Source organism: Zalophus californianus, chromosome 5 (genome assembly GCF_009762305.2).
Source record: "Zalophus californianus isolate mZalCal1 chromosome 5, mZalCal1.pri.v2, whole genome shotgun sequence".
In the NCBI taxonomy this organism is placed as follows: domain Eukaryota; kingdom Metazoa; phylum Chordata; class Mammalia; order Carnivora; family Otariidae; genus Zalophus; species Zalophus californianus.
The window spans coordinates 14,593,183-14,612,594 of NC_045599.1; the positions used below are offsets into that span (position 1 = coordinate 14,593,183).

Here is a 19,412-nt window from a genome sequence, read left to right on the forward strand (position 1 = left end):
ACCCCAAAGAACTGAAAGCAGGGACTTGAACAGGTCTTGGTGTACCTATGATCGTAGTGGAATTATTCGCAGTAGTCAGAAGGGGCTAGCTACCCAGTTGCCCATTGAATGGTCCATGAATGGACAAACAAAATGTGATACGTGATATCTACATGCAATAGAATATCATTCAGTCATAAAAAGGAAGGAAATTTTGGCCCAAGCTACAACATGGATGAACCTTTGGGACATTTAAGTGAAATACGCCAATCACACACAAAAACACAAATACTCTGTAATTCCACTTATATGGGGTGTCTACGGTTCAGAGGTTCAGAGACAGAAAGAATGGTGGTTGCTGGGGACTGTGCGGAGGGGAGAATGGAAAGTTAGCTTTTAATGGGTACAGAGTTTCAGTTTTGCAGATGAAAAGAGTTGGAAATGGGTGGTGGTAAGGGTTGCCCAACAATGTAACAGCATTCAGTACAATTGAACTGTACCCTTAAAAATGATTAAGATGGCAAATTTTATGTGATGTGCCTTTTACCACAATTAATAATAATAAAACAATCAAAAGAAATACTAACTTTAGTGAGGACTATCTAGCCAGTGAAGAGAATTGTAAAGAATAGAGGAATAGCTAATGTAAGGAGCAACCACTTACCATGGGTTCAAGATAGAGCACCAAGCGTGAGCATCTCCCTGTTCCACACCAGACCTTGATCGAAGAGGATGGCCAGCTACAGCATCTTGGATGGCGGAGAAGTTACCATAATGCTGTGCTGGTAGAACTTGCTAGAAACCCCCCTCTAGGATGCTGAGGAAATCTATCTATGGGGAGGTTTCTCGAAAAAGCACACCAGAACCAGGAGGGGAATGTTTTCCTTCCCGTAATGTCTCCACAGTGCCCCCCACTGACAAAGCTTAGAATTGTATTGGCTGGCGAAAGAGAAAATATATTCCAAGTCCCGTATTTCTTTTCTCAAAGCAGGTGATGAAGGGTGAATTTGGGGCTGTTGGGCAATAAATTGATCACTGGCCAACTCACAACTTCTCAAACCTTGAAATCAGATTGGATCTCACTATGCTAATTTCCTGTCTTACGTACTTTTAAAATATAATACTTGCTTTTTATCACAGTAACTGCCAACAGCCTAGCTTTGCAAAGAAATGATGTCATCAGAAGAAATGTAGCACAATCTAATGTTACACTGTGAATTTGCTTGAAGTAGTAGTTCATACAGTTTCTGAGAGATGTTGAATAATGCTTTGTTTTCCTCAAAAATTTAAAATATCCTGCGACACCCCTGTGAGCTTGCCCTCAGCACCACAGCATTCAATTTGGGGATCTTGGGGCTAAAATTATGAGTCTGTTTCAACAACTCTAACATGTGAGAATCTAAGGTGCCAGTTGGGTTAAGAGGACGGAAGAGTCACGGGCAAAGTCAAAACTGTCTGGGGTAATGTTATTTTTGAAAACCTCTTAGGAAGTTACCAGATTGGAGAATAACATATCACTTTCCAGCAAGTAGAAGACTTACTGTCTGTTTCCTCCACCACTGGAATGGGTTGCTAGGTGAAATAGTTGGCTTGTCTTTGGAGGCACTTTGATGTGAAAATAAATAATAGCCTTAAATACAACATTCACCATCAGCGCATGAGATGCTCACCGTGTGAGGAGACCCGTACAGAGATGAGAGTCAGGGAGGGACTCGCCAATTCCTAGCTCTGTCTCAGGCTCGCCCTGCAGCAGAAAATCATTATATGGAATGGTAGCAGATGCATTTATATGGTTAACGTTTTCTCTCTTTCGGGCTGCTTGCACGTAGTTAAAATTGAGAAAGTTAAATGGAATTTGATGGCACTTTGCTGAATTCAGTAGTCAGAATTCTGTTGGAGTAGATCTCAGATTAAGAAAGCTTTTGAGTTTTAGTGCTCTTCTGTTTCTGTTGGGAAAGGTATGGGCTTCGTAAGACCTTTTCTCGTTAAAGGGGCACCCTGTTCATATTAGCAGCTTCTCAGAAAAAAGTATTTATTTTGGTGAAGTCTCCAACTTGGTGAATCATAAATACTACATATTTCTAGAGCTCTTCTTTAAGGAGAAGCAGAATGACTGAAGTTTTGCAACCTGACCTGTTCAAGTGGAAAAACTGACCCATGCCTTTCAGTGCTACCTGCAGAACAGCCCCCCGCTTTCCGAAAAGCCTGTTTGGATAAGTTCTGCTTTGGTTCACATTTTTACCACCTGCTGAGTCTGTCTGTAGGGTTTCAGCCCTGGCTGCTTTCACCTGGCAAGCCTGCCCAGCCCTGGAGCTCCGCCTACCAGCCTTTCTGCCTCTTAAAACAGTGATGTTAATTTAATAGCCATTCTACCCGTGTCAGAAACTCAGTGTCAAAATCAAATCAGGACAGCTTGGAGCAGGTTAGACTTTAAAATGGATCTCAGGCCAGGAGTGTGTGTATGGTCCAAATTCCACATATGAAGCACGACTTTTGTTTCCTTGTGGATTTCATATTTTGTTTGTAAACCAGAATAAAGCTTCTTAACTCCTCAGATGCAATTAACCAACCTGTCTTGGCAGCACTTTCTATGGCTTTAGCGTGAGCCCACGGAAGAGAAAAGAGATGATCACTAGCAAGTGACTCTTGGTTTCAGCTCAGGTCATGATCTCAGGGTCATGAGATCGAGCGCCGCGTCCGGCTCCACACTGAATGTGGAGCCTGCTTGGAATTCTCTCCACCCTCTGCCCTCTGCCCCTCCTGCTCTTGCCCCCCCCAAATCTATCTTTATCTTGTTAAAGAATTATTTCCTTGCTGCAAGGTGTAAAGGCATTTAGGGCTTCTAGATACATGTCCCACAACCTAAAACAACCTGGCCTCATTCGCAAAAGTATTCGGGAAAGGGGCGCCTGGGTGGCTCAGTTGGTTAAGCGGCTGCCTTCGGCTCAGGTCGTGATCCCAGGGTCCTGGGATCGAGCCCCGCATCGGGCTCCCTGCTCGGCAGGAAGCCTGCTTCTCCCTCTCCCACTCCCCCTGCTTGTGTTCCTGCTCTTGCTATCTCTCTCTCTGTCAAATAAATAAATAAGAAATCTTTAAAAAAAAAAGTATTCGGGAAAGAGTCGAAGCGGGATTTCAGAATTTTCAGCGCTTTGTCCCATTCCTGCCTCATTTCACTATTGTTTCTCCTCTGTTAAGTAAGTGGCCATGGACCCCATTTTATCAATGGGCACACAGAAGCCCAGAGACGTTCAGTGGCTTGCCCATGTAAAAAAAAAATTTTTTTTAAAGATTTATTTATTTTAGAGAGAGAACAAGCAGGTGGGGGGCAGAAGGGGAGAGGAAGAGAGAATCTCAAGCAGACTGTGCACTGAGCACAGAGCCCCACGTGGGGCTTGATGCAGGGCTCCATACGGGGCTCAATCTCACAACCCTGAGATCACGACCTGAGCCGAAACCAGGAGTCAGTAGCTTAACCGACTGCACAACCCAGGCGCCCCTGGCTTGCCCATTTTTAGCAGAAAAGTGAGAGGAGAAGGAACAGGACAAAACCATCCTAATTAACAGGAGGCAGTCCTTCCGGGGTTTATGGTGGTTGGGCCCGGATCTCCCCCACCGAGCCTGGTGGTCTTTTCCCTTCTCTTGGCAGCCTCATAGTCCAGGAGCTTTAATTAGGGTCCTGACCGAACTTTTAATTTAAAAAAAAAAAATGGTAGTGGTTTCATGTAGCTGAATAAATGGAAGCTGTTGAACTTATAGTGTATGTAAAGCATCGAATATCCGGAGTGGAATAACTTTCATTTGAACCTGTGATCTAAGCCCTCAGACAGAGCCAGTTGAACAGTCTATGCAAGCTCTGGCTCAAACTCTGGAAACCTCCCATTGTAGCCGTCTTTGAGGTACCCTTCTGCAAAATAAAGGACTTGAATTTTACGTGAGTAGTTTTATAGAGTCAGAAAGTCTAGAGAGAGGGCGCAGGACGCCTAGACTGCATTGGCTGCAGTCTGAAGAACACCACTCCCTAGTTTTGTGATCTTGAGCAAATCATATAACCTCCCTTTCTTTAATGACATATCTGTAAAATGGGTATGATTGCCCCAAGGGAGATCATTGGGAAGTCTGAATAAAACCTTTTTTTTTTAGGGATGCCTGGGTGGCTCAGTCGGTTAAGCGTCTGCCTTCGGCTCAGGTCATAATCCCGGGGTCCTGGGATCGAGTCCCTCAGCAGGGAGCCTGCTTCTCCCTCTGCCTGCCACTCCCCCTGCTTGTGCTCTCTCTCTCTCTCTCTGACAAATAAATAAAATCTTTAAATAAAATAAAATCTTTTTTTAATTAAAATCTATGTAAATGCATGGCATCATTGCTAAATATTATACAAGAAAGACCATGCATCATACACTCTTCAGATAATATTTTCAGGCCTGATTTTGAGTGTGTGTGTGTGTGTGTGTGTGTGTGTGTGTGTTTAATCATCTGCTAAGCACTTTTGAGCAAGGAAGATTTCCTAGGAGAAAAATAACACAAACAATGGAAGCCGAGGAAACAGGTGTATCCCAGATGTACTGTAGTCTCCATCCGCGCTCACCTCAGACCTCAGCACTCCTTCCCACTCCCTCAGAATTATCCACTCACACCCGGAGCGAGCGTTGGCGAGGATGAAGGATTTGCTGAAGGTGTCAACCGGGGTAGAACGCAGGGCCCTGGGAGGCAGCTCTCCTCCCTCCTCCATGGCCACACTCAACGTTGGCAGATCGTTCTTGACTTGCAGGAGCTCTGTGCCCCACCCTCCCACTCCCCAGCCTCATCCCAGCACCCAGCAGTGCCTAAGCATCTGGGCGCCTGGCCTCCTGAGAAGCTGCATGAGTGACCTCCACTCTCATCTGAGTGCTCCCTTCTCCATTTCGGGTAAATAAAAATTTCCTCGAGGCAAGGAGAGCAAGATCACCACGGCCGGGTGCGGGGAGGAGAGGACTCTGGAGAGACACCCATGTAGCCTCACCTCTTTTTCGGAAGGTAAAATGCAGAAGAGTCTGAGAAGAATAACAAGGACTCAAAGCCTGCAGCCCCAACCAGGTGAGACCGAGAACACAGCCCTTCCCTGTGTGTGAGGAGAGAGACCGAAAGCCAACTGTTTGTATAGACCACTGGAGTCTTCGAAAGAACTTTTTTTTTCCCCTAAAGATTTTATTTATGTGTTTGATAGGGAGAGAGACAGCGAGAGAGGGAACACAAGCAGGGGGAGCGTGAGAGGGAGAAGCAGGCTCCCCGCTGAGCAGGGAGCCCAATGCGGGGCTCGATCCCAGGACCCTGGGATCATGACCTGAGCTGAAGGCAGAAGCTTAACCTACTGAGCCACCCAGGCGCCCCTTCCAAAGAACTTTTAAGGGTGTGGACATAAGTAATATAAGAAGAGTTGAGGAAAGCTTCAAAGTCAAATAGAAGAAAGCCACTTTTTATGCTAAGTAGACAACTTTTTTTTCTGACCTAAAATGTCATGTGTACCTAGTCAGCCTCTTGTCAGCAGGGTAGAAATAAAAAGTATTAATACAGTGCATGTTGTTACGACCTGGCGTTCTTGTGACCTGGGAGGGTAGGTCTGACTCATTTATACAGATGCGTAGTATTTTTCACTGCAGAGAATTTACAACATTGTTGAATGTGAGTAGAGTTTGTTACCTCCTGAATAAACCTCTTCTTCTCTCCTCGATTCTGCTGGTCTTTTCATTTGTGTGAGTCTGAAAACTTGCTGACCTTCCTGTTCTTAATACACATCTGGACAGCTCTGAGCCAAAGACCCCAAAGTCCAGGCTTTCTTTCTTTAATTTAAAAAGGGCATTTTTTTGAGGTATAATTTAAGAGATTTTTCTGCTGCTCTGTGATAAAATTCAGTGAAGGGGTGGTTTTGATAAACCTTCCTTAGAATCAAGGTCACTTGGAAGGTTGAGTTATTTAGATCTGTGGTCACGATTACCAAAATTAGGGACACCTGGGTGGCGCAGTCCGTTAAGCATCTGCCTTCAGCTCAGGTCATGATCCCCAGGGTCCTGGGATCGAGTCCCACATAGGGCTTCTTGCTCAGTGGGGAGTCTGCTTCTCCCTCTGATGCTCCACCTGCTTGCTCCGTCTCTCTCTCTCTCTCTCTCTGACAAAAAAATAATTACCAAATTTATACCAGTAAGCTCCAGATAAACAGGTCCCATTCACATGTGATACATATACATATTTGATAATGCCCAAATGAATGAAAAAGATCATCAGACTCTTAGGCACCATTTTACCTCTCCCATCTGGGCACAGAAGCAGGGAGATCCACTGTTCCACACGCATAGAAGTTCAACCTAGTATGTAAGTGCAGTGTGGTATTAACTGACAAGTGTTGCTAACTTAATTGCTATTTTGTATCGGCTGGTCTATAATGATTGTTGGTGCAACTTCTAAGTGTATTGCCAGTCTAAAGCAAGCTGGAGTATTTCTAAATATTCAAGGGTGAACAGATTCCGCGTACAGGAGGTAGATGACTATAAGGTACTAGAGCATTATTCTCTGGAGGCTTAAAAGCGACTAATCCCCTTTGGAACAAAAGCGGAGCAAAATCAAGATGAGGTGACTGATGGAGCATAGATCGTAGATCGGAAGTGAGAGGAAAGCAAGCCCCAGAGAATCAGCTGTCCTTTGGCTTCACTTTGTAGGCTGGGAACGGTGCTGTTTGCCCAAGGTTATACTGGCGACTGAGGAGCGTCCTTGTCTACATACAGTCTTTTAAAATAAGCTGAGCATTCCTTGCGGTTGAGTTAGATCAGGACATCCTTCCCCAAGGTGACTGCTGGATTGCATTTAAATACTAGAGAAGTTTTTCTTTTCCAGGTTCCCTGAGGATCGGGTGAGTGTTCAAAGATGGAGATTCTAAAATGACTCTAAAATGAATTACAAGGCTGACCTGGCAGGAATGGGACTGTTCATTCAGCAGTCCTTCTCCTTGGCTAACCTGAAGGCTTTTCTGTGTGAATCGGGTGTGAAAACAAGCCAAACGTTAGGGGCATGTATTTTAGCACATCTCATGTGGTTTGTACGTAACTGGACTTGCAAAAGGACATTTAATAAATAATTCTGAGGAGGGCCCTTTCTGAAGGAAGAAGGTGAAAGGGAGCCCTGCGTGCAGCAGATGGGGCTTGGAATTTGGGTTGTCTGAATTTGCATAATCATCACCTTGAACAAGGTGTTGCATCTTAGTCCAATTATAGCTGAATGGGAGCTATCTTATCTGTATGACACAGGCCCCGCTGAGGTGGGGCTCCTGGTAGCCATCTGTGGACATCTGGGCTGTGGGGAGGGAGGGCAAGGGCAGATGATGTGTGTGGGAGGGAGGGCTCCCAGAATGATGCCTTGGACAGGACCAGAAAGGTCGCTTCTTCCTGGTGAGGGAGCATTTCTCTGGGTTCAAAATGATCACGTCTCCTTTGGAAGTTTGAGGTTACTGAGGGAAGGTATGCATTTTCGCTGCTCCTGACCCAGAATGTGTGACGAGAGGGACTGCGCAGTTAACTGTGACTTTCAGAAGGGTGCACATTGTTATCCTTTTTGTGGTGAGGTCGCTTTACAGGAGGCTCCGCAACACTGATATTTTCCAGATGTTTCTCCCCTTCTCTCTTCTTGATTGGCTATGTCTCCCTCTACCATCCTGCCCTTTCAGTGAAATTGAGATAAGTCAGGTTGGGGTTTTAGGCATGTTAGAATCACTCAGTAATAGGAAGTGATCTACTATTCAGGCCTTATATTAATATTTATAATCACTTTGACTGCTTGTGACTTGCATAAATCCTTCTTTCCCGTTTGAACCCAATATTGAAGTAAAACACCTGAGCATCTTTTACAAAAATTTACTTTTAATGGTGCAAGAGTTAGTAATAATCTGCAGTACGTATGGTTTTCAAATCCTTTTTTGCTTGTATTACCTTATTTTATACCAAACAAATCTGTGAAGCAAATACTACTTTTAATCCTCATTTTACCTGTGAGGGAAGCGGGGGAAGGGGCAGAGAGATTAAAGAATTTGCTCAAGGTTATAAAAATGATAAATTTTCTTTCAGGCTCTTTAAATCCATATCTTTTGTGCATTCTTTTCATTAAATTTATATCCTAGTGTCTACCCTTGTTTTTGTTTTTTTGTGGTTGTTTTTTTTGCCCATATAAAAATGGGAAATGAGGAAAAAGAAAGCCGCTGGGAAATAAACTTAGGGAAAAAAAATATAACTTTTCTCACAATTCCCTAATCGATCTTTCAGGTGCGTTATTAGAGGATCTTTTGCCTTAAATTGGTGATAGAACTAGTGCTTTGCAAAATACCCCGATTAAGACAGGTCCATCAGTGTCAGCTCTGTTCCTCGCTCCTCGGAAGAGAAAACCCAAGTTTCGCCAAGTCAAGACGCCCACCTCGCGGCCGATTGTAAGAGCCTGGGGGACAGGACCTGAGGGCAGGAACTGAGTTGTCTTCCCCAGGCTCTGCAGACCTTCTATTCTATCAGCATTTCAGAAGCCGAACACCCGCCTCCGCCTTTGGCGTTTGGAAGGAATTTATCCCCGGTTGCTGTTGCGAGTGGCGCGGGGAGGGAAGGGCGCGCTCCCTCCGGGGACCACCCCTGGGGCTAACTGCAGAGGGGCTCGTGCGCCTGGGGCTGCGGTTTGAGTTAAGAGTGCTCGCCCGGGTTATGCTGAGTAAGCCGCCTTGTCTGCTTTCCCCGTGCAAAGGTAAGGGGTGGGGGCCGCCCCCACTTTCTTCAAAAGGCCTGGCGAAACTGGTCCTTCCAGCCACATGGACCGATATCCATGTTACTTTCCTGCGAAAATAACGTACAAACCGGAGCAGCTTGAAGATCCTTATTTTTCAGGCGTATAAGATCCCCCAGGACAAGGCAAGTTTAAATGGGCGCCGAAAAATGTTAACGCAGAGATCCAGAGGCGTTTCTTTGACCGCGTGTGTATTTCTTATTTATGTACGACTGCCGCGCGCGCTCAGAGGAGTGAGACCTTCTTCCTTACTGCACATTTATTTCCCAGGCGTAGCCCGTCCGGGTCACGTTTGCCCCCGGCGCCCCTCGGCCTTGCCTGGGCGCAGAGTCGGGCTGCGGTCCCGGCCTCCGGCCCACCTGCGTGCGCCCCGGCCCCGCCAGCCCCGCCAGCCGCGCCAGGTCGCCTCCGCCCCGCGACGGGCCGGGGCGCGCGGCCCCGGGGGCGGACTCCCGCCGCCCAGCTGAGACGCGATTCGTCACTCTTGCAGAACTTTCCCCCTGAAAATCCCTGCACCAGAACCAGCCCTCCGCCCCGCGGAGGTTTTGATTTTAGTGGCTTTCCTTCCTTTTATTTTCTGTCGTGCGCGGGTTTTGGCCTCGGGGCGAACTTGCAGCTCGTCCGAGTACATGTCCGCGGTAATCGCCCCTGCAGCCGGTTACCCTGCCACCATGCACTGCGAAGCAGAAGAATCCAAGGAAGGTATGAGTCTGATTTCTCGGGGCGGGGGCGGGGGGGGGGAGGGCAAGATCCCGCGGAGGAATGTGGAGGAAAGGCGGAGTAGGGGCGCAGATGGGGATTTTAAAGGGAGCGGTGGGTACTTTGTCCCTCGCCTTGCGTCTTCGCAGCTCATAGCGGAGTCTGCGGAGCCCTTCTGGAGCCTTCTCACCCTGCAGCCTTTCCGAGACAAGAGGAGGAAGAGTCTCGGACTTAGTTCAGCCAGCCCACGGAAGGCTGCTTTGTAGATTAATCTGGAAACGAAACGGAATGCAAAATGTGCTTTGGAAAGCGCTGCCTGCCTGCATCAGGACAGCCTAAAGCGACTCCCCTTGGAAGAGCCCAAAGAGTCCAGGGTCCCTTGAAAAAGGTTTCAGAAATTGGAAACTCCTTGTGTTTCCGGTTAAAAGGGGAAGCTGAGTGAGGGGGAGAAGTGAAAGATCTTCATTTGGGGAATAGGTTGGTTGGTGGGTTTTTTTGCTGTCTTTTTTTGCCCCCTTGCTGACTTTTCAGCAGTGAATTCATTTTGTTGGGGGCCTAAGGCAGCGGAAAGATAGGAGGGGCGCCTTGTGCAGCTTGCAACTGAGGCGAGTTTGTCTGTTTCTACCTTTGCCAAGGCAAAGGGTTTCATTTACTCCTAACAGAGAACGGGTGGGTGACAGGGCTGGAAAAACTCCAACCAAAACACAATTATACTCTGGTGTTAGTTCGGGGAGTTTATTTGTGTTTGAGTGTTTGTATGCTTTGTTTCCTGAAACTTTATGTATACAAAAGTCCTCTTGTAAGTGGGTGGGAGTGAGGATAGTTGGGGAAAATTAACAGAGTAGGAGAGGAGACTGTTCATAATTATGAAAATTCCTTTTCTTTTCAAGTAGCCTCTTGGGAAACTGGTAAGTTTCAGGTCAGTCACAGCAGCTGCTGGGAGCGGGGGTGGGGGGAGCAGAAAGGAGCCCCAACATTCTCCACTTGGTAGAGAGGAGGTAGTGAGATCCCTTGGAACTTGTCCTCTTCTGTCTGCTATGGAGTTCCCTCCCAAAGTAAAGCTCTGTGTTTCATAATGTAGTCTCTGTGGGCTGGTGTTTACCTTATTATGCAGTGTGGGGGGAGCAGTCCGTAAAAGAGGCTTGTTTAATAGAAATACAAGGCTGTGGTGAAGAAAAACGACAGCCAGGAGCATTGTTTTTGAGCTTGATGTGGAGCTTGGGGGATGAATGTTTCCTTGCTGTGGCCTCTGTCCTGTTGGAGCTATGTGCTGATGGATGCCTTTTCTGTCTTTATAACAGCAAGTTATGGTAAGTCAAAAGTAGTCGAAGGCAAATAGGAAACAGGCTGAAAGAATCCAGCCTGGTGAACTTTTGTGTAGGTACGAGTAACATTTAAATTGGTATTCTTTTCCTGAGTGTGTTTTTCCTTTCTTCTGGGAAAGGAGGAGGTGGAAACACGGTATCCCAAAGTGTGTAATGTATTCCTTCCTCTAGTTTCCACATTGTTCCTTCCTGCCCAGCTCTCTGGATGTTCCCCTAAGAACTGGAGTGTGATGGGGTCCCTCGAGGGTCCCTTCCTACCTTGTCCTCACCTTGCCTCCACTCGCCATCATTTACATTCTGCAGATCTGCAGCAGTTTATCTGGCTTCAGCCTTTTACAGAAAGCCCGGGTTTTTTTAAAAAATAATAAGAATATGAGGTGCTAGAGTTTTAAATTGATGACAGTTAAGGTAGAATATGGAAAAACTCTTCAGAGAGATGGAAGGAATACTTATTAATAGAATCATTGCAACTTCTGCCTGGAAGTAAAGGGTGTGTGTGTGTGTGTGTGTGTGTCCATTTTCCTGGGCAGTTCTTGTAAGACTGGGTATTAGCTGTGATCTAGAACCTTCTGTTTGGCTACTACCTCTCAGAAGTCTATGAAAAGAGCCACGCGGTGTAAATTATTTTTTATTATCTTCTCTATCCTTACTAATCCTTTCCCCCCCCTCCTTTTTTTTTTCTTTTTCCTCCTGATGGACTTCAGTATCCCATTTAGTGTGAGATCACCACAAACTCTTCACAATGTCTCCATTGCAAGAAAATTGCCTTCTGATGCTTTGTGCTGATTGGCTGTAATGGGGAGGGGTACTTTTAAGTCATCATTCTGAGCCACAGTGAGGGACTAGTATGCTTTCTTTGGGGTTAAATCTGAAAAAAATAGCAAGTCGATTCAGAAGTCCTTGGACTCCAGCAGATTTGTGGATGTGAGTGAATGTGGAAGCAAATGACTAGGGATATTGTTAAAGCCATCGTAGCTTAGAACATACTTGACTCTGTGCCAGGAAGGCTGAACCTCCATCCTAGTCTAGGGCCACCTCCTAGAGAATTGGTTTAATTTTGCCTGCTGACAAATGCATAGGTGATTGTGCTTGAGCATGAAACAGAGAGAGGTAATCCAGGCCTCGCTTTATTAAAAGTGGAATGAATTTAAGATAGCCGGGCGTGATGTGACTGAGAGAGCAAGAGAAATGAAGGGATAAACCCAGTGTGTTAAAAAGGGGAAGGTCATGGGAAGGAGGCTGTCAACGGTTTCCAGTGGACGGGGGCTTCCTGAGGAGATAGGTTGATGGCCACATTCTTCAAATTTATTGGCATCCTGTTGCGTAAAGTACTTAATTATGAAATAGGGAAAAAAAATGAATGGAAGCTAAGGTCTCTGAGGACCTTTCTAGTGCTAAGCATCAAGGGATCCAGGGCTCCTTTGTCCCCCTTCTTACAGTGCTGGTTTCAGGACGTGAGAAAGCCATTGGGAGGGAGGGGTTGCTGTGTGGGGACTTGGGAAGAAGTAAGGGTTGAGAGGTGAGTGAGCTCGGCTCCTCCTCTGTGGCCCATAATAACATCCCATCCCCCCTCCCTCCCCCCCCCACCTCTCAGCCAGATTCTCTCCTGCCCCCTCCATTCAAATCCTGGTTTGTGCTATTTCACAAAGAAAACAGCAGCCTTTAGACAGCGCCCTCGACTCCCTGCTCCCAGGGTGACAGACCCGCCTTCACCCACACCCTCCCTCCTGGTGTCTGTGGAGCAGGGGTCCTTCCCTCTGCGGGTGGCCGCTCCTTCCACCTGGGGCTCCTCACCCACCCGTGGGCCCCACGGCTTTCTTGGTCCCCTTCTTTCAGCTCCCTACTTGAAAGTGTTTGCACTTGCTGGTTCTCCTGCCCGAATTAGCCTTCTCGCCACCTGACCCCCTTCTCAGTTCCTCGGAGGGGCTTTCTCTGAACCTCCAGCCTGAATGAGAACCCCCGATTGACCTCTCTCAGCACCACCCATTCTTGCACTTGCTGACCATGTTCACCATCTCTTCTCCAGAACACAAGCTCTTGAGGTCAAGACCATGGCTGTTTTCTTCCCCCACTGGGCGTGGTAAGAGGTGATCATTGCCTACTTATAAAATGAGGGGCGCCTGGGTGGCTCAGTCCGTTAAGCATCTGCCTTCAGCTCTGGTCATGCTCTCAGGGTCCTGGGATCGAGTCCTCCATCAGGCCCCATGCTCAGCAGGGAGCTTGCTTCTCCCTCTGCCTGCCATTCCCCCTGCTCGTGCGCTCGCTCGCTTGCTCTCTCTCTCTCTCTGACAAATAAATAAAATCTTTAAAAAATTTTTTTTATCCCACAGTCCCTACCTTCTCAATCTTTGTCATCCCTCATCCCACCGAAGTCTGTCTTTTTCTCCACCATTCCATGGAAACCGCCAGAATCACCAGGGACCCAGCGTTCGTATTTTGTCCTGTCTGGCCCTCCTTTCCTTTTTCTAGCTGTTTTCTGTCTAATCTCCCGGACCTCCAGCCCGGGCTCTTCTGCGAAGAGCCTGGTACACACCACGCTTTTGAGTGTCACACAGGAGCCTCACGCGCAGCAGGTCTGGGTGGAGCCCATCATTTCTTCCTCTTCGCGGATCTGATCTGCCTTTTGTCTTTCCCCTGATTACCATTGCTCTCTTTTTGGCTTCCAGACTCCACATCTGCAAGGGGTCCTCGACCCTGCCCCCTCGGTTATCTTCATCTTCCACCTGGTACTTCATCCTCCTCATTATCTGTTAGATGCATCTCTTTCTCTTCTCCCGTGTCCCTGCCTTGGGCCAGGCCCTCAGCGTCCGTACCCTGACGGTTGCAGTAACCGGCTCTGTCATCAGGGCTCTTGGCTCTAAGAAGTGGAAACTGACTCCTGCTCTCATAAGCAGAGGAATTTATTGGAAGCACATGGCAGAGTTCACAAGTCCACGGAAAGGCTGAGAATGGGCCCCTGAAATGCATCAGGAGATGGAGCTGAGGCCGTACCCCAGGATTGCCTGGTTAGGACCTCACCGCAGCCGTCGCCTCTGCTGTATTTTTCAGTTTTGTCACTCCTAGGCCTCGGGATGTGGCTCAGTATCTTTTGGTCATCCTCCGCATTCAGAAATCCCTGAAATGAGGTTGTCGGATTGGTCAGTGTGAGATCGTGCACCTGCCCCTTGCTGCCCCTGGGGAGTGAGGGAACGTCTGCTTCTGGCTTTGGGAGTGGGAAAGAGGGGTCTAACTCCTACCACATCTTGCAAAACGAGGGCTCCTCCAGAAACAGGAAGGGGGTTCCGACGTGAAATCACCAAACAACAACAAATATCTACTGCCCCACTGGGCTTGTCCTGTCCAGCCTTGGTGTTGCCTTGGTGTTGCCCGCTCACATGCTCCCTTGTTCCCTCATCAAATGCTGTTTCCTCTGTGGGTTCACCCTCATGTCGGTGTTATTTCCACCCAGACCCAGTTTGGAGTAGATGCTTCTTCAGGGCATTTTCCCTAACACCCTAAACTTCCCTCCATTGTACCATCTTTTCACGTATTACTGTTATTAATTTCCTTTTCCTTTGCCTCCACTTTATTATGAGCCTTCTGAGAGCAAGGTTTGTGCATGTTTTATTTCCTGAAGCCCCCGTGGCTGACCTAGGGCCTCTCCTAGAAGAGAGCCTAATAAAGCATTGTCAAATTCATCGATTAAAATGAGATTATGTCATATGATGAAAACCTTTGAACACTTCTTCCGGTTTCTAGAGTGCCTTCCCAACCTAAAGGACCAACCTATTTAGGGTTTCTTAAATTCTCCACTCTTACTGGTAGAGTCAAAACAAGCGTGTGTCTTTGATCTCTAGGGTCAGGGCTGGCAGTGACTTGCCTTCAAGACTGAAGATGCAGTTTTGGAACTAAAACGTATTGAGCTCTTCCCTGTGCGAGGCATGGTGCTAAAGCATAGGATTATGTATATTATCCCATTTCATCCTTGTATAATAACCTGTTGTGTCGACTCCACAAAACAGTAAAGAGATCGGACGTTCAGAGAGGTTAAAAACTGTGCCTAAAATCACACAGCTAGAAAAAGTGGAACCAGGATTTGAATGGAGGCTCTGTGGTGCTAACCGCCCCCTGTCTTCAAGCCTGGCACTCAGGAGGATGCTCTCTGTGGTCTTGTGCCTGTTTGTACCCCAGTTTGAGAAACCAGGAGTGGAGAGACCAGGTGTTTGGAGGAGAAAGTGGAGAGTCCGCGCCTTGGCTCTTCATGTGCCCCTCGGGGGCGGAGGTAGTGAGGCTTGAGTGATCCTTCTTGCCTGGTGAGAGGATCTGGGAGCCCCGCAGGGCTGGTAGGAGGTGCCTGGCGCCCACTCCAGTGGGAGGCACCCAAGCACCCATGGGAAAAGGGGGGGGCTCACATTTCTGAGCGGCCAGCATCACTGTACTAGTTCTGTCCGCTCACCCCTCCCTGCGCCCACCCTGGCTTTGCAGAGGCAATGAAGAGGAAAGGCTCTGACGAAATGCATCGCCCTGGGTGCAGCTAGCTGACCTTGATGTCATGTATAATGTAAAAGGTACAGCATATGCCCCCAAACACTGGACTTTGATGTGATTCTGCTTCCTTTTATGTAGTCATTAGCCTTGGAGTGCGGTGTGCTCCCAAGGACTAAAAGTGGAAAATCCATTTTGAGATCCACGTCACGCTGTCTCTTGTGCAGTGGACATCACTGATGACCGCCCCACACCCCCCAGCTCTGTCAGCTTCAGGACATTTGGGCCTTTTTCTTCCTCACTTCTGAGAGTTTCATCAGACTGAGTGTGCCTCACGCCTTTCTTGTCCCCAAATTATGATGCCAGGGAACAATCAGGGTAACACAGACGATTAAGTTCCCTGTTCCCGGTTGTTGGTAATCCAAGAAGTAGCCAAAAAGTGGGCAGGTGAAAGAGCATGAAGTGGGCCAGAAAAATCTCAGGCCCCGGGGATTTCACTTCAGAATAATGCAGAGTCCCTAGATCTGCCGCAAATAGTTAATTTGTCAACATTTCCGTCTGTGCGAGGAAGATGCTGACAACCTGGAAAAGAAGGAGGTGAGCGTGGTTGTGTACCTCTCTTCATTTAGTGGGTTGTGCCTAAAACGATAGTGTGAGCTGAATGTTAAAGAAATCGACTCATTATGCCTATCTGTAATATTTCAGGAAGATCTGCAGTAAGAAGACTTTGTAATTAGAATGATTCTCCTACAAACACAAGCTAGAATCACCACGGTTTAGAGTTAAAAGCAACTTTGCACGCTCTTTTATCTTACCTCTAATTTTAAGAAATGCAGGGGCACCAGGCGGCTCAGTTGGTTAAGCGTCCCTGTGGCTCAGGTCATGATCCCAGGGTCCTGGGATCAAGCCCCACATCCGGCTCCTTGCTCAGTGGGGTGTCTGCTTCTCCCTCTCCCCCCTGCTGCTCCCCCTGCTTGTGCACCCTCACTCGCTCTCTCTGTCAAATAAATAAATAAAATCTTAAAAAAAAAAGAGAGGTGCAGAACTGAGGCCCAGAGAGGTGAAGTCCAGGCCCTCTTGACGCCCCCACCCTCATGCCTTTTGGGCAAACAAGAAGTTTTGCCGTCCCAGGTTTTCGCATCCTGGATTTGTGCATGAGATCTCTCTAAGGCAGGACAGACCGCATTTGTTTGTATAGGCTCCATTCACCAGATTTGGGGGTGGAATTTACAAAACCAAAGGGGAGTGGTCAAACACCTGGAGGTTTCCTATTTCCCCTTCTCCTAAGTGGAACGCAGGTGAGGACAACGAGGGGGCATCGTGAGATAAGATTTATTAGCTCCGCAAGTAGTTCCTAGTCAGTCCCTGGCTTAGAAAGTGGGAGACCAAGGGAGAGGCAATTAAGCAGTGAGCTCATTTGTTTTCATTCCTTTGAGAAGAACATCATCAAGGAAAGTTAGCTGTGGAGGGTGCTGGTTGCACAGGGGAGCTCTTCCTTGGGGAGAACGTGTGCCTGTGTGTGGGTGGGAAGTGTTCAGACACCAGAAGTGTGGTCGCAGTACCACATGGGCACCCCAGAGCCCCGCGGGCCTGGTGGGTTCTGGGAATCCACCCACTGCTCCCCCCCCCCCGCCCCCCTGCCGCTGACCAGGAAACCTGAAAGAGCAGTTACTTAAATCTCAGTTCTTAGAGCTTAAGATCCTTGAAGAAGAGTTAGTGCGTCCTGAGTGAGTGACAGCTGAGTGGGCAGTAAATGTCTGGGGTGCTGCTCTGGGGGATCTGTAAGACTCTGCAAAGCCTGTGGCATTATTAGGTGGTACTTTGCAGTATTTATGGTTTTGAAGATGGCTGGGGGTTTGGTGTTTGCGTGTGTAGGATCGTCTGCGCGCTGACGTGGGAGTACACTCTCCAGGTTTGCAGTGACCAGATTTAATTTTGTAAAGAAGCGGGAGCAGAGTTTCTCCCAAGGAAACGGTGGAGCAAAGAGGTCACTAAGCAGAAGGCCCTGAATGACCATGACAGCTTTGGGCTCCTGGAGCCTCATTGGCCAAGTCCTGGTTGACTGTCAAGAGGAGAATGAGCGGCTCATGAACTCTCCTTCCAGAGTGACATGTCCCCTCTGCTTGATGCCAGCTCCCCTGGCCCAGGTTTTTGTGTTTTGCTGTTGGCTCCCTCAACTAGACTGAGGAGCTGGGGACCAGAGGTGTCCCCGGAAGCACAGGCTGTTCCGTGTGCCATGGACAGTCCAGTAGAATCCTGCTTCCAGAGTCAGCCTCTGTCTGTCATCACTGGGCCTCCAAGACTAATAGCAACAAATGTTGACTGAGTTAGAACTTCCTCTGTGGGGCCTAGGGTAGCAGAGATGTGTGTGTGTGTGTGTGTGTGTGTGTGTGTGTGTGTGTGTGTGTGTGTGTGTGTGTGTGTGTGTAGAGGGCATTGCCCTCAAAGGACTTTGGGTCAGGGATCCTACACAGCACATGTGCATTTATAGGAGAGCATACATGACGGGGAGCTTAGGATGAGTACTGCACAAGGATGAGTATTCACCACACATCATCAGCAGTGACTTCACAGAGGAGTTAGCTAGGACTTCAGCTGCGCCCTTTGGGCAGGAGGAGAGGCGAGGATACTGAAGGAAGGAGGTTTACAGCAGGGTGTAGTGGAGGGCTCATGAACTGGAAGGCATTGGTGGGCCATGTTGCAGCAGTACACGGGGCCAGAGTAGAGGCCGGGCTGCCCAGAGGGACACTGAGTAACAGACAAGGCTCCAGGAGTCAGGACACCACTTCTACTCCTGACCTTGCCCTTGGTTGTCTGTGCAGCCTTCAGTCACTGATCAGCGTCTCTGAACTTCAGCTTCCTCGTTAGGAAAGTGCAGGCATGATGGTAGACTGAAGCATGCCCAAGATCCCTCCTAGGAGGGAAACAGGATTACTGTACGGGAACTGGGGCGGGGAGAGGGTTCAAGCTGGAAGAGGGCAGGTGCAATGGAGTGTTTTAGGAATACCAAGCTGGTAAGAGCCACGGGTTGGTCTGGAGGGCAGGACTGAGCCCGAGTAAAGGAGCCTGGGCAGCAGTGTGTGAATATCCAACCAGAAGAGGAGAGTTGATCTCTCAGGGAAATGCTAAAGGGAGATGGGGTCTGAGCCCTGGGGTTCGCCTCTGAGAACACCCACCTTTGACAAAGGAAAGAGGTAAATGCAACCTGTAAAAGAAACAGATGAGGAGTAGCTCAAGAGGCAGGACGGAGACAAGGAGAGGACCAGGCTTTGGGAGCCAGGAGGATGAGAGCCAGCAGGGACAGTGACAGCGATGTCTAAGGAGACGTCCTGAAAACGATTGCTTTGCCGCCTTCTCTTTGGGGCCTCAGCAGAGCTGGGAGCCTAAGATCTCATCCGCTAAGGGATGAGAACACATCGTGAGCACCCAGCCGATGCCGAGTAGGAATGAGGGCAGGCGTGTGGGGCGCAGGCTGGCCGCCCCAGCTGGGAGCGGGTGCCCGGTCTCCTGAGGAAGGGGGACGTTCAGCATCTCCACTGGTGCACGCCTTCAAGTCTTCGACGCCTCCCCTTCACCTTCCCGTCCTCTCCCCTGCCTGCCCAACCCTGTGTCTTGTCTCCCTGAGGGCACGTCAAGAGACTGCTGATGTGTTTGCCAGGGCCACCCTAGATTTGACAGACGAACGGGAACTCTTCGGGCTTTAGTCTTAGACAGGGTAAATAGGATTTGGGCCGCACTCGTTAGTTGAGCCACGCTGAGAAACTTTTGTGTTTCTCCTGAGGTGGCCGGCAGTTGTCACAGTGGTGGAAATATGCTCGTCCCCTCTGAGAGCCCCCGAGAGAAGGCTTGTGTCTGACGAGACAGCCTCCCTCAGCAGGCGCTGTGTGAATAAGGAGGCTTATAATGACACCCAAAGACAGAGCGCGTCCGGGGCCTGCCTACCATATTCACCTGACAGAGTCTCCATTTCACATTCTGTAGAAAGCGTGGAAGGGTGGGCTCGTCCCAAGGGACTTTTTTCCTTCTGTGAAGTTATTTGATAAAAGTAAAATACTAATGCCCTGACTGTTCTCCTGATCCTAAAGGGCTTATAACACCATTTCACCTCTTGAGGGTTAAAATGAAAATGCAGCCAGTTGCGAAATAACTGGAATGAAAAATGAG

At 48.3% G+C, this 19,412-nt stretch overlaps 1 protein-coding gene across 3 annotated transcripts in view; it reads left to right on the forward strand.

Moving 5' to 3' along the window:
- The window catches only part of TNFAIP8 (TNF alpha induced protein 8), a 112,059-nt gene that overhangs the window by 65,786 nt on the left and 26,861 nt on the right, over positions 1–19,412 (forward strand). Inside the window, exon 1 of one of the 3 annotated variants that reach the window (XM_035727828.1) lies at positions 9,280–9,462. The exons of the other annotated variants lie outside the window; for them this stretch is intronic. Within the exon in view, the coding sequence (XP_035583721.1) occupies positions 9,390–9,462 (73 nt within the window). The 5' untranslated portion in view covers positions 9,280–9,389. Of the gene's footprint in view, positions 1–9,279; positions 9,463–19,412 lie in introns of those variants that run through there. 3 annotated transcript variants of the gene reach the window in all.